The sequence below is a fragment of the Stigmatopora nigra genome, chromosome 8, assembly GCF_051989575.1.
Source record: "Stigmatopora nigra isolate UIUO_SnigA chromosome 8, RoL_Snig_1.1, whole genome shotgun sequence".
NCBI classification, from domain to species: Eukaryota; Metazoa; Chordata; class Actinopteri; order Syngnathiformes; family Syngnathidae; genus Stigmatopora; species Stigmatopora nigra.
The window spans coordinates 1,910,659-1,925,034 of record NC_135515.1 but is presented as its reverse complement, the minus strand read 5'-3'; the positions used below and the strand labels follow the sequence as shown (position 1 = coordinate 1,925,034).

Below are 14,376 nucleotides of genomic sequence, written 5' to 3'. Positions count from 1 at the left end.
GTTTAGTGATTTGGTGGTTTGGTGATTTAGTGGTTTGGTGGTTTTGTAATTTTGTGATTTTGTGATTTTGTGATTTTGTGTTTTTGTGATTTTGTGATTTTGTGATTTTGTGATTTTGTGATTTTGTGATTTTGTGAGTTTGTGATTTTGTGATTTTGTGATTTGGTGATTTGGTGTTTTGGTGATTTGGTGACTTGGAGATTTGGTGATCTAGTGATTTTGTGGTTGTGATTTTGTGATTTGGTGATTTGGAGATTTCGTGATCTAGTGATTTGGTGATTTTGTAATTTGGTGATTTGGTAATGTTGTAATTTTTCCTCTTATAATTTTTAAATCATATAACAAAAGAAAAATAGCAATGATTTACCTTTCGGGCGAAACTCCAAAGTCACAGCACTGATTGGACAACCACCGCTGGCCCAACCCTCCAAATTGAGGCGGGCATGACTTGAATTGATGTGGGTGAACACGGGTTGGTCCTTGTTGAATTGGGGCTCTGGAATTTAAAAAGAATGACTTACGGATTCTCAGATTTTCTCCATTGAACTATCTTTGATTGAAACTAGTAGGTTATTGGTTATTGCTTTATTGGTTTTGGCCCAGTCTGACCTCGTCCGTGCGTCTTGGCCTCGATAATCTCGCTGATGCGTCCCGCTCCCACGCTGTTCTTGGCCGCCAGCTTGACTTTGTACCAAGTGCCACAACGCAGGTTGTCCAATTTGAAAGCACGCTCGGAGGAGCTGATGAAGACATCTTTCCACTCCTCCGTGTTGTCCACAGAATACTGCAGCACAAAACCTACCAACAGAGCACAAAAAATATGTTTTATGAACAAAGACAAAGCCATTCCTTTCAAAACAAAAGCAAACAGAGCATTTCTTAAAATGCACTTCTCTCCCAAACCAAAGTACATCCAAATTCCATCCACTAGGTGGGAGTATCAGTCCGTACGTACCATCGGTTTGAAGGACAAGATACTATTCCGAGGTTACCGTCACCCCCGGGAGCGCTGCTTACTGAGCATCTATGCTAATGAGGATAATCAATATTCTTTTTTTAAACAGTGTGACTACAGCCAACTGCGTTAACTCACTGTCTTTTAAGAAGTATTTATTATTATTATTATTACTATAGATGTATTTGGTTTGGTATTTATTTAAAGTATTCACAAGACACTCACTAAAAGAGGCCTGGAAAAATAATGAGATTTAATATAAGAGTAGCCTTTCAAAAGAGAAATATGCTTATTTATTGATTTTTAAAAATGATTTTTATTGATTATTTTTTAGATTATTATTATTTATCTGTTCATTTGTTTATTTGGTGTTGGTATTTGAGCACTTCCCTACTAAATTAATGTTGTTGACTACTACTTATGTCCACTACTTAGTTATTGATTAATTATTTATTGTTATTAATTATTATTTATTCGTCTGTTAGATTGTTATTGTTGAAATTGTGTACGTCATGGTGAAGCTTTAAATCACATTATAGTAATATAATAATTACTAATCACAATAAAACATGCAATTTAATTCTCTTATAAATATGATGGGAAAGAAGGAAAAAATGGAAATAACTTAATAATAATAGTGAACAGTATGTGAATAACAACAATAATTTTCACTCAAGTCTGCTAGAAGAGGAAAACCAGGGAAATCTAAAACTTTTGGGTTTCATTCAACATTTTACATCTAATCTGTTTTTTTTTTAAATAATAAAAATCATAATAAAAGAATATTACCCCTAATGGAACTTCCGCCATTATCTCCCGGTATCCAAGCCAGAGTAATGGAGGACGTGGAGGTGGTGGACACGGTAAGACGAGGTTGATCTGGAGGAACTGAACATCATAAACACACTCAATTAATGTCAAAAAATTGTTTACATTCAAAAAAAGCAAAACAAATGCTACCTTGCACTAAAAGATTGACGATAATGGTGTCAAAACCCAGCGTGTTGGTAGCCGTGCAGGTGTAATAACCCGAATCTTCCGCTTTGACCGCCCGCAGAACCAACGTTCCATTGGACATGATGAGACGCTGACCGTCCAAAGACACGGGAATGGCCGTGTTCTCGCTATTTGGGAAAAATATATTACGATATAGCACCAATTCTAATTGGAGACTTGATTAAACGCCGTTTCCTAACCTGTCTTTGGTCCATTTTGTAGTTGGTGTTGGTTCTCCGACGGCGTTGCAAGGCAGTCGTACTTCTTTCATCCATGGAGTGGTCACTGTGCCTCCAAATGAAAGGATCTTAGCAGGAGCTAAAAATGTAATAAAAAAATATACAAAAAAATGGAAAAATTGAGGTAATAAATAACTTTTAATGATGGTTAACCATCAATCTAACTGTCATTCAAGAATTTCAATGCTTAATAATGTTAATGAGCATGAAGGGATATATTAAATCATTCATTTTCTCAACCGCTTATCCTCACAAGGGTGCTGGAGTCCATCTAGCAGGCATCTAACGCCCTAAATCGGTGGCACAAGGAGACAAAGGACAATGAATTATAGCTAGGGTTAGGTAATTAAGAGTGTTAGCCTAGCTTGCATGTTTTTAGGATGTGGAAGTACCCAGAGAAAACCCACAGAAGCCTGGGAAGAATGTGCAAACTCCTCCCTTTTGAGCAATAGTCAGGTGTTACAAGGTTAAAATCAAAACTTGATGAACTTTAACTTATAGATTATACTATTTTTTTTACTAGGTCTACAATGTATTTTGTGTCTGTCTTGCTAATGCAAACAAGCATATTTCCTGATTACAGGATGATAATTTAATCTAATCTAATATATTTCAAGATACAAATTGTGAAACAATCATTTTGTTGCTAATTTTACTCTAAAATTAGATAACTTTATTCATCCTGTATTCAGGAAATCTACTGTCACAGTAGCAAGAGGGTGAGAATACAGACACAGCAAAATACATTTTACACATAAATAAAGAGCTCATAAATAAGTCAAAAAATAAAAAACGATGAACATTATTCTATGTGTAATATTTAGAGTCATAAAATTCAAATACATAAAATTACCCGATTAAAAATGACATTAACGGTGTGTCGTTTTTAATGCAAAAAATTGTACTGCAACTCAAAAAAGGTTGGGAAAAAACACTGCCATAGACTGGTCGCTAGTCAGCTATAGGGAATCGAACCCGGACCAAAGCCAGGCAGCAAAAAAATAAAAATAAAATAAAAAACATGGTACCATTGGGTCGTTGAGAGGATATAATGGAGTAAAAATTCCATTGAATTGTAGGCCTTGGCGTCCCTCCCACTTACTTTGTGTGCCCCGGATTCTTAACGCTAGCACTCTAGTGCACTTATGTTCATGTTGAATGAAGTATTGAGTGGGAAAGCCTGAGGATGCTGTGCCATTTACAGCTGCCCATCAAACCACGCGCGCTTACTTCACGCTAAGCAGGAAAAAAAATGGAAAACAGACTGTTTTTCCTTATTATGTACTGGCATTTTTTTTTCTTCTAATAGACGCAAAACCTATCGATTTTGACCGGCTTATTCCTTGTCCGACATATCAGTTAAGGCTTCTCCTGTCATGGCATTTTCTCTTAGCGTTATTCACCCTTCAATCACCTCCCTCTCGGCTGAAAGCGGTTTATTCCGTGACCTTTGACCCCCGGGAATCAATAGCAACGCTGTATGAAAATGAGTTCTGAGAAGAAGGCTAAGTGGAGACAATAAATATGTGTAATATACTTGTTTTTGACAGAATATGACTTGATTGTTATGTATTTATTGTTCTCCATTTTAAGTGCCGTTTATTCCGGAATATAAATCGGATTTTTTTTCATTGACAAATATTCAAGTAGGTGGCTCGGTTGACTTGAGTGGGTAGTGCGTTGTGGCTCACAGTGGGGGGATCTAGGTTCAAATCCAGGTCGGTCCACCTGTAGTATGAGCCCTGTAATTGACTAGCTTCAGATTGGCCCCGCATCTAGTCAGCTGGGATAGGCTCCAGCACCCCCCAACCACCCTTCGGAGGAATAAAGTGGTTCCGAAAATGAATTAATGAATAATATGAGTATATATGAGTATATTTTATAATATAATATAATATAATGAGTAGATTTTTTCTCTCTGACCACCAAGAGTTGGTTTTTCAGTTTTTTTGATATGGTAAAGTGATCTGAAAAACTGTTAATTGTTAACAAATTCCATTTTTCAATTTTGGTTTAAGACTAAATACAAGATGGCGACTTATTTTCTTCTTCTTCATTGTGCATTGTTTGGCTGGTGCGACTTATGGTGCGTAAAATACGTCTCGTTCTATCTAAAGCTACTCTACGTGCCTTGAATTTTCCTTTTATTTTAATATCTGGAATAAAACAAGAAGGGTATGACTGGAAAAAAACGTCTAATCCTGGGGAATAAATTCTCGTGTAGTGCTGTTTTTACACCCAATTTCAATTTGTAAACGTGTCACACCATTTCACATCCAAACGTGGAATCAACGCTGTGGGAACTCACCCTTGGCGGCGGGTTCAACGGTGACCTTATCGCTGAAGTTTCCACGTCCCGCAGTGGTGACGGCAGCCGCCCAGATCAAGTATTGCTGCCTGTGGTTGAGGTGGCTGATGCGGTAGAAGACAAGCTCGGGATTGGCTTCATATTCGCTGGGCATCTGAGGAGAGAGAGAGGCACAAAAAGACTGGGAAATAAGTGCATGTCTGGCAAAATATTCGGCTGCCTACATCACATGTGTCAAAGTGGAGGCCCGGGGGCCAAGTCTGGCCCGCCGCATCAATTTGTGTGGTCCGGGAAAGTCAATCATGAGTGCCCACTTTCTGTTTTAGGATCAAATTCAAATGACGAGTATACATGTATATTACATTTCCTGATTTTCCCCCTTTTAAATCAATCATAATCATTTTTTAATCAATTTTTGTGTGTTTTTAGTTGAATATTATTTTGTAAAATCTAAAAATAGATCAAAAAGGTTAAAATAAACATTGTTTTAGATCTAAAAAATGAATATTCAGGTCTTTTAATCCAGTTCTTTTAATCCATTTATAAAAACAACAACTAAATATTTTATCTAAAAGGCTCCAGCACCCCACAAACCACCCAATGATGAGTTCTACAGCTAATAGATTGCTGGATAGAACCGGACACTCAGAACATAATAATCTAAACTTGTATTTGTATAGATGAGTAGAAATATATCCATTTACTGTATTTTAATACTGCAGTTTTTTTCTAAAAGACTTAAGAACATATTTTTGAAAAATGGCCGACTCTGCCTTTTGCACGTAGTCAACTAGGATAGATTTTTACGGCCTTTTAAAATGTACAGTTTTGGTTTTAAGCAAGGAAACCGGATTGTTATGCTTTATTTTGGGTGTTTTGTTTTTATTTTGAAACTATTTTGAAATTTTAGAACTAAAAACATGCTTTTCTTCAATAACATTTACGTTTACTAAGCTATCAATCTCCCTCCAAATCAGTCGATAGCCAAACTTGTAAATAAAATGTCAAATAAGACTTCTAGTCCACATGATTTCATTTTGGCATGTAAACAACAAAAGCCGTGAGTATAAACCAAGAGGTTGAAAACCACTGGGTCACACTGTCACTTTACCACAGAAGCATAAGTAATGTGAAAGACTCAGTGCACATCATTTTAATGTGAACCAAGCCCTCAAGTCTCCCCTAAAAACTCAAAGATAAGAGTAAGTATATATCTGGGAGGGTATATCAAGCTTTTTGGGGGGCAAAAAGTGTGTTAAATGGACAAGTTTAGAGAAGGAAGAGGTGAAGAAAAGAGCTTATTCGGAGGTAGACAATGGGAAGAAAGATAAATGAGTCGTTCGGATATCATGAAGAGTCATATACTAATGAGGCTAATCTGCAAGAGTCACAAAATGCACATAAATTTACACACACACTGGCAACAGATAGAAAAAACACACATTCAGTGGCATACATGACCCCGAGGTGGATGTGTAATTGGTGTGTTTAACTCTGCCATGTGAATGTTGTCCAGTCAAATCATTGTCTTCTTATAACACGCATAATAACTGGCCATGTTTTCTAACGGATTTCAAGTTTTGACAAAATGTAGGGAATTCTTTTCAATAGATATTTTGATTAATTGAATATGTACATTAAATGAGATGGAGTGATAGACAAATATAATATTATTATCAAGGTTTCATAAGCCATTTAAGGAATGTCAGCATAATTTAGACCAGGGATGGGCAAACTACGGCCCGTGGGCCACATAAGGTCTGCGAGATGTTTTAATGCGGCCCACCAACGTTGTCCAAATAATGTTTTTTTTTATTTTGTATTTTTTACTAATTATTATTATTGACTTGACTTTGTACTTTATACTCTAATAATGATTGATGAGTGTTTTAATACTTAATAGTCCTTTTTTCTGTTTGTTTCATATGTACTGTTAACGGATGCACTTTTTTACATGTATCATATCTTATGCTGACCCGGCCCATCTGTCAAATTTTTTAAGTCAATATGGCCCGCGGGCTGTAGTTTGCCCACCCCTATGCTAACCTATTTTCTCTCCCACTTTTGGTTTCACATTTCTCGTCTCTATACTCACATGTGGAGGGTGAGGGGGCGCTATATCAAGAGTCATGAATGGATAGATACTGTACCCATCAAAAACAGACAAGTGGAGGGGGCGGGGCTTGTGTGGTGAGTGTGTGTATGAGTGAGTGAGTGCATGCTGCTCAAACGGATATTAAAATATTCCTTAAGAGTAGAGATGGCGGCGATCTAGGGAACAATAGAGACAGATAATGAAAAGAAGAACAAAAGTACTCCCTGTGCGGTGTGTGTAAGTGTGTGTGTTAATATGTGAGTGTGTGTGTTAATGTGTAAGTGTGTGTGTGCGCAAACCTCCCTCCTCGTACCCCCCAACTCATCCCTTCATCCTTTTTTTCCTCTCCAGCCTTACTCATTTACATAGTAATCATCATGAACTCTGCATGGGGGCCTCATATGGACACATTTGAGAGATGGACAAACGGATAGACAGATAGACAAATAGATAGACAGACAGACAGATAGATAGACAGATAGATAAATATTAGATGGACAGATTGACAGCCTGACAGAGACAGACAGATAGATAAATAGATAAAAGACAAAAAGGTAGGTGTGTGTGTGTGTGTGTGATTTTTTTTGCACGGCTTGATGAACAGATGCGGTTGCCACGGCAACGTGATGAGACGCAGATATGCAAATAAGCACGCGCACACACTGCAGTAAAGCCGAGCTCATTTGCCACACACGCCTCGTGCGGAGACTGCAGCAAAAAAAGAAAAAAAGAAAGTACGCCATGCGTGGAGGGGGAACATTTTGACTCCATTCACTTTTATATTTGGGGGTTGTCGGAATTATGGATAGAAAAAGGGAGGTTTGGAGAGAAAAAAATGGGTGTTTTGAGGTTTGGGTGTGTGTGTTTTTTTGTGTTAACTGACCGGTTGGCCTGATGAAGGGTTCAAGCAGTAGATGGTGTACTTGCGGATGACTCCATTTGGCTTGTGGGGGGGTAACCAGGAGACCACCACGCTGCTGGCGGAGGAGGGGACGGCTTTGATGCCGGCTGGGGGGCCGGGGTCTAAAAAATGACATGGAAAACGAATTATGACAATAAAGATTCGTGGAAATATTTGGTGGGTTTTCGTCATCCTAAAAACAAGTTATTTAATGAATATTACACTTCCATTTGAATCTATATAGTGCGTGGTATATATTTAACGGAAAAGGCCTTTTATTTTTACAAATGCGTATATATATAAAATATTGAAAATAATGTTTGATGTAAATTCAAGTGTTTTTTATGTTTATTTTTCTCGAGTTTGAGTAAATTTGAGTGCATTTAAATGGTGTATTATGATACCATGTGAATATATTTAATATTCTGACAAATATTAGCTTTTTTGTTTTTGGTTTAGAGTTTGAAGTAAAAATGAAAGACGTGATTATTGTGTAGTGGACTTGATTATCGAATTTAATCGTGTTCTTAGCAAAAGAAAAGGCAAAAAAAGTCCTAAAAATCCTTCCAAATACCTTAAAAATCCAATTTCAAGGCACTAATGTATTTCATACTACTTTGAAGTATTTTACATTTCTAATTTCTTTTTTAAATTAACAATTCCTGTTACAAATAAGCCCGATCACTTTTAAAAAGCCCCCATTTTTATTCTATTACATATCGGACTGACCAGATAGCAGAAATCTACTTAAAATAGGAAAAATAGTACCCAAATGTCTAAATAAACACATTCAAAATGACGCCCCAACATAAATCAATCATCAATTCCCTATCATCTCTACTTTTTAAAACATTTCCCTGTTTACCCAACACATCCGTCAAAACTCTCCCACACACACACCCACAAAACCCCATCAAAAACATAATAATATGCAAAAAGATTGCCCCTGTATACACACCATCACATTTAAAGCACTATCAACCCTAAACCTAACACAAAAGAAGACAGCATCTCTCCTCCCAAAAAAAAGGCACTTCTACAAAAACCCTCCTCGAAAAATCCCCCCTAACCCCCCCTCATCGGCGCCTCGGGGAGGAAAAAGGGCGGTAGAGGCGGATCCGGATGTAATCCGCAAGCCACCAGTGTAAGCATAAAATTAATTCTCCCTAAACCACAAAGAATTAATCTCTCTCTTGTACGTGATGCCAGGCGAGACTTGCACACAAACAATAGCACACTTTCTCACGCTAAGACACCACATTGGGGAAAAATGCTCTCCTACAAACACACACACACTTAAAAAAAGCGGTTTGCTATAACGGATTTACATGCACGGATCCTTAGCCTTAGCCCCTCCCCCCCTGCAACCACACACACACACACACACACACATGCCTTTTAGATTCTTAATTCTCATTAGCACTGGTAATGGCACATCAGAGTACAAAGAGGTTTTAATCAGCTACCTCAGCCTTACAAAGACCCTCTTACTTCAAGGCATAAATGTGCCTCCCACTATGTGGATGAACAGTGTTAAAGCCTTGGATAAAATTGCATTATCCACCCATGTGTGTGTGTGTGTGTGAGAGGATAATACAAGAAACTCACAGTCTTCACGAGTTTGGATGTAAAGGACGTTACTGCGGACGCCATCTCCAGCTTGAGTGTAGGCTAAAACCTGGATGCTGTAGTTGGTGAATTTTTCCAGGCCTCTTAGTTCCACTTGTTCCTTGGTTGTGGTGATGTTTTGCATTTCACCCCATTCTGAGAAGGAAAATGGGGAAATGTGTGGCTTTAGTTTGAAGGGATGGGTAATGTTGGAGGGGAGTTTTGGGGATTGGGTGTTTTGGCGCATTTTGGAAAGGGAAATGGGGAGAATATGTGGCTTTATTTTGAAGGAATGGGTAATGTTGGAGGGGAGTTTTGGGGATTGGGCGTTTTAAGGCTGTGTTTAGGACAGAGACGCCATCTTGGCTCATGTGAGGTCAGGTGTTTTGGGATTCAGAGTGTTATCCATGAAAAGTTTTTTTTTTCATTTGTCATGTGGATTGGATAAGTAGGGGTTGCCAGTTTGTGATTTTTTGAAGGAAAATTCTTTGCTCATGTGTTGTTTTATTGCAGTATGCATTGATATGCAGAAAATAGTGTCTTGATGATGTGACATATGAATAAATATATGTATAATTTATTAAATGGGGCATTTTGCAAAGCAGAGATACATTTTTTCTCCACTAATGCCATTGCAACCAGTCATTTATGTTTTTTTTTTCTTTTTAATTAGCATCCAGATTTGTTACCCTGATTATAAAGCTGTTAAAGTAGATTTTTTTCCCCATTAATAATACGTATAATGAACATAATTGGAAATGTGAATGTTTACTGTATGAGTTGATTGAAATCAATTATTATATGAAACCTTAGAAATGACTAAAATAGCAAAAAAGTTTTCTAAAAAATGCAGTCATGATGAAAAGTGAGAAAAAAAGATATGTATTTTCCTCACCTCCGTCGGGAAAAACGGCCCAAAAGACCACCCGGTAGCCCTTTAGAACGCCATGTAGTGTCATCCTGGGGGGTTGAGCCCAAGAAATGACCGCCTCGTCCGAGGTGACGGAGATGGCGCGCACATTCTGAGGTGGCTGGCTGGGAACTGGCAAAAAAAAATGGAAAAATCACAAAATTACATCATATTTAACTCTTATATTAAATCAAGGCACTATTTTCTACATAATAAATGCGCCATATATGTAAAAAAAACATGAAAATAATGCATTAGAGAAGAATATAGTTATTCTTTATAACAAAAGGAAAGGCTTTGATAAAATTTCACAGTAAGTACACAATAAGACAGAAAAAAAACACCAAACTGGAGAGCAAAGAGCCACTGCACTTGCGCATACCGCCATCTTGGATCCATAAACCCTTTTGATTTGATTGATTTGATTGCAATCAGCAATTGAAGTTTAATTATCCAAGCCCTTAATATGCATTTCCGCTTCAATTCAACAGCCTTCCCAAAAAGAAAATAAATGTATATGGGTTTTTATTCCCTTGGGGGACAAGTCCAACTGTGTTCTCCCTCATCCAGGTGTCCACTTCGAAAGGATCGTCCTTTCAGTCTTTCAATAACGACCACTGTCGGCCATGAACAGAAGTCGACTTGTGCAAAAAAAAGGGGGAAGAGAGTGGGGGAGGACTGAAAAGACACGAGCTTTGGGCCAAGTCCACCAGGGCCGTTATTCTGGGCAGCTGGCGTGGAAAGGCGGAGGACGGAGGAGGACGGAGGAAGCCGGGGAAAAGTGGGCCTGGCATCAATAAACCTTGGTGCTACAAGTGGAAATCATTAGGATGCGCTTGCTGTTTTTTTTTTACTTTGTGGGTAGAAAACAGGATGCGCAGAGGTGAGGGTATTCCAAGGTAAATAAAGGAAAGGTGGTTAAGAAGACCAAAATGTAACCTGGTCCATTTTGGGTGGAAAAGTGGTGGCCCGGGGGCCAAATTTGGGCCGCCGCATCATTTTGTGTGGCCCGGGAAGGTGAATTATGAGTGCTGAATTTGTGTTTTAGGGTCAAATTCAAATGAAGGGTATGGAGGTATATTATATGACCTGATTTTTGCATTTTTTGAATTAAAAATTGGAATTTTTTGGGATATTTTTTGTTTGTTTGGGTTTTTAGTTCAGAAAACATTTTGTAAAATTTATAAATACATTTAAAGAATATTTTCTGTTTCCCACTTTATCATTGAACATGATTTATTAATATTTTGCTTCCTTTTCAAATGGAAAAAAAGGATTAAAATTTGTTTTCCTTTACTAAGTAAAAAAGCTAAAAAAAACATTGCTTTCAGTCTTAAAAAAATGATTTTCAGGGCTTTTAAGCCATTTTTTTTCATCAAATTTTTAAAAAATATCAAAAAACTACATCTAAAATGGTCCAACATGAAATTAAGTCAACCTTAACTGCTCCAGTTTCTTAACTAGGTCTACAATGTCTTGTGTGTCTTTTATCTATTTTGCTACTTAGCAAACAAAACAATTCCCAAATACGGGTTGAAATAAAAATCTAATTTAATCCAATGCAAGTTTGGCACCCTTGAATCCTAAATAGTGGACCAAAATGAGGGCTAAAGCAACAAAAGGCATTAATTTTTTGTAGAGTTAAAAGCAGTGGAAGGGCAGAAAAAGATGAAAAGAGGCGAAAAATGGAGACAAAGCGCTCAGCTGCAGATAATTACAGCAGGAAGCAGACCTAGCCAACCACAGACAGGCTAATTATAATTATTTTTAGTATGCTTGTTGTTATCACTGTGATCGTAATGGCCGTCAATATCTCTCCGTCGCCGTAGCGACAGCCAAAGGGAAGCGCCGGAGGGGATCTGACTACTCTGGACCAATGGGGACTCGGCCAACTGTTCGAGAGACGCCGGGAGACAAAGACGGGTAAACATAGAGAAAAAAAAAAAGTCAAATATCTGGATTTTTACTGCTTTTCAAATTTAAAGGCAAGGGAACTGTTTTAATATTATTTCTTCTGGGTGTGGTTTTTATTTTTTTTTACTGAAAACGGTGGAAAATAAATTTTGGACATTTAATGGAAAATTTTGGACATTTAATTTCCATGATAATGGAATAGGAGATTTAAAAATGTGCCAAAAAACAAAAAAAGGACCGTCAATCTGGATCAATTCAAACTCCAATTATGCTATTTTTTCTATACTAGTAGTTCTTGTCTACTAAATTATGAATCAAAACATATAATCCAAGGCATAAGTATTTTGTCTGATTGGAAAAATAAAATGGAATAGTCCTATTATTAAGGATTGGACATAAAAATCTCTAAAATGAGTAAATGTTTGGTCAATTTCACCAAAGAAAACTATCAATATATCAGCTGTAGTTGTTTATTTTCCATTTTGTTGCTGGGTTTGGGATTAAAGTGAGCGCCATTTGTTCTTGTTAGAATGGAGCAAATGCCGGGATTTTTCCGTGAATAAAAGATGGAGCAACGATGACACAGAGGCGAGAATGCGACACAGAACGTGCAGTAACTGTGAATAAAAGCTGGCGGATGGACGGGTGACGTTTTAGACTTCCGCTCGCTCGCTCTTGTGGCGTCGTGCTGTTTGACAAGCATCCATTCACTCCAGTGACCCCTTTTTACACTAAAAAAAAAAAGCATTTTTCTTTTTGTTATTGTAGCTTGCCGCGGCGCAAAAGTGCACTTTATATGATACTGAGAGCTGTTTGGACTTTTGTGCCACGATAAAAATAACAACAACAACCAAAAACAATGAAGTTACTCAGTTTAAGAATACAAAACGAAGGGAGAACTTCTACTGACTACTTATTTATTCCTAATGTATTAATTATTAATATTTATTGATTATTATTATGTATTGTTTTTAATTAATTGTTATTTTTTTGTTTTTTTTATTGATTAGTAATATTTATTGTTTTTAATTGATTATTATCATTTATTGGTTTGTATTGATGATTATTATTTATTGATTATTATCATTGATATATTATTATTATTGATTGACTATTCTTATTTATTGATTATTATTAATTGACAACTAATATTTATTGATTTCTATTATTGATTTTGTTGTTTTTTCCACTATTTTTATTTTTTTATTGCATAAAAGCATTCAATTAAAAAATAAATATTAATAATATAAAGTTGCACAGTTGCATTTTCTGGATAGCATTTGTTTTTTTTAAATTTGATCAAAAACCGACAACAAATGTATGTTAAATTAACAACAATTCAATGGAGAACAACAGGCTAACTAGGCATACTTTAACATAACCATTTTTAATAGATTACTGGAGCCTGAATCGACCCAAGGTAGACTGTGTGGACTTTGCATGTGCCCCCCCAGGCTTGCATAGGTTTTCTACGGGTATTCCGGTTTCCAAATCCCCAAAACATGCTATTCAATTGAGGTTGTGTACAATTGTGCAGTAGTGATTGGTCCTTACCGTCTTCCAGTGTGGTGGCATTGATCTCAGAACTGGAAGGCCCAGTTCCGGCTCGATTGAAGGCCTGAACCACCACGCCATATTGGGCAAACTTCTTCAGGTTATCCAGCGTGTAAACCTCACTGTCTCCCGTGGCTTTCATCTCCACAATGGTGTACTGGCCGTTGCTGCCCGGGCCATTCTCCCGGTAACCGATCTGGTAACCCCGGATCACTCCGTTTTGTAGTTCTTTCCTGGGAGCCTGTACAGTGGGAAGAGGGTCTTTAATTTCTGTTGGAGTTATTTTGTAATACTATTATATATATGTAAGAATTTAATCATTTTTGTATTAGAGCTTCTTTAATTTGTCTGGGGCGAGCTCGGGATTGTAACATGTCACCGAGGACTGTTTACTGGAAGATAGGACTGACCTTTACCCCAGAATGCAGACCTGGAAGGACACTTACGAAATTGGAGATGCAGTGTGATCGCTATCCAATAACCTCCGTGATTACTCGCATATTGTAGTAATTTGGGACGCTCTTTTTGCTTGATTATGGATTTGTTTTGTTTGTTTAATTTCCAATGGAGTTGTTTTTGATTGTTATTATTGAATACCTGAAATGCAATGATTGTTATAGCTGTTGTTTTTGCTTACGTAATTGGATAAAAATCAATCAATAACCTTGTAATGGTTTTGATTTTTAGCATTAATTTGATTTGACTGCCTGTATTGTTTTATAATTATAATAAAATATAATTATTGATGAACCTAACAATTTCCAAGACCAGATTTAGACACTTTTTTTACATTTCCACTTAAAAAAATTTACCTTCCAAGTCACTCTGATACTCTGAGAGGTCACTGCTTGCAGGATGACGTCCATGGGGGGACCATCAGGTTCTGGAAAGTTGAC

The 14,376-nt window shown here is 37.1% G+C and overlaps 1 protein-coding gene across 1 annotated transcript in view; it reads right to left on the bottom strand.

Moving 5' to 3' along the window:
• dscaml1 (Down syndrome cell adhesion molecule like 1) overlaps positions 1 to 14,376 on the bottom strand; it is a 76,894-nt gene that overhangs the window by 5,232 nt on the left and 57,286 nt on the right. Inside the window, exons 17-27 of the mRNA XM_077722124.1 lie at positions 14,293 to 14,363; positions 13,481 to 13,721; positions 9,998 to 10,144; positions 9,103 to 9,258; positions 7,477 to 7,616; positions 4,499 to 4,652; positions 2,152 to 2,269; positions 1,916 to 2,079; positions 1,745 to 1,843; positions 610 to 798; positions 368 to 496 (exon numbers count right to left, since the gene is read on the bottom strand). Coding sequence (XP_077578250.1) covers positions 368 to 496; positions 610 to 798; positions 1,745 to 1,843; positions 1,916 to 2,079; positions 2,152 to 2,269; positions 4,499 to 4,652; positions 7,477 to 7,616; positions 9,103 to 9,258; positions 9,998 to 10,144; positions 13,481 to 13,721; positions 14,293 to 14,363 — 1,608 coding nt within the window. The remainder of the gene's footprint in view (positions 1 to 367; positions 497 to 609; positions 799 to 1,744; positions 1,844 to 1,915; positions 2,080 to 2,151; positions 2,270 to 4,498; positions 4,653 to 7,476; positions 7,617 to 9,102; positions 9,259 to 9,997; positions 10,145 to 13,480; positions 13,722 to 14,292; positions 14,364 to 14,376) is intronic.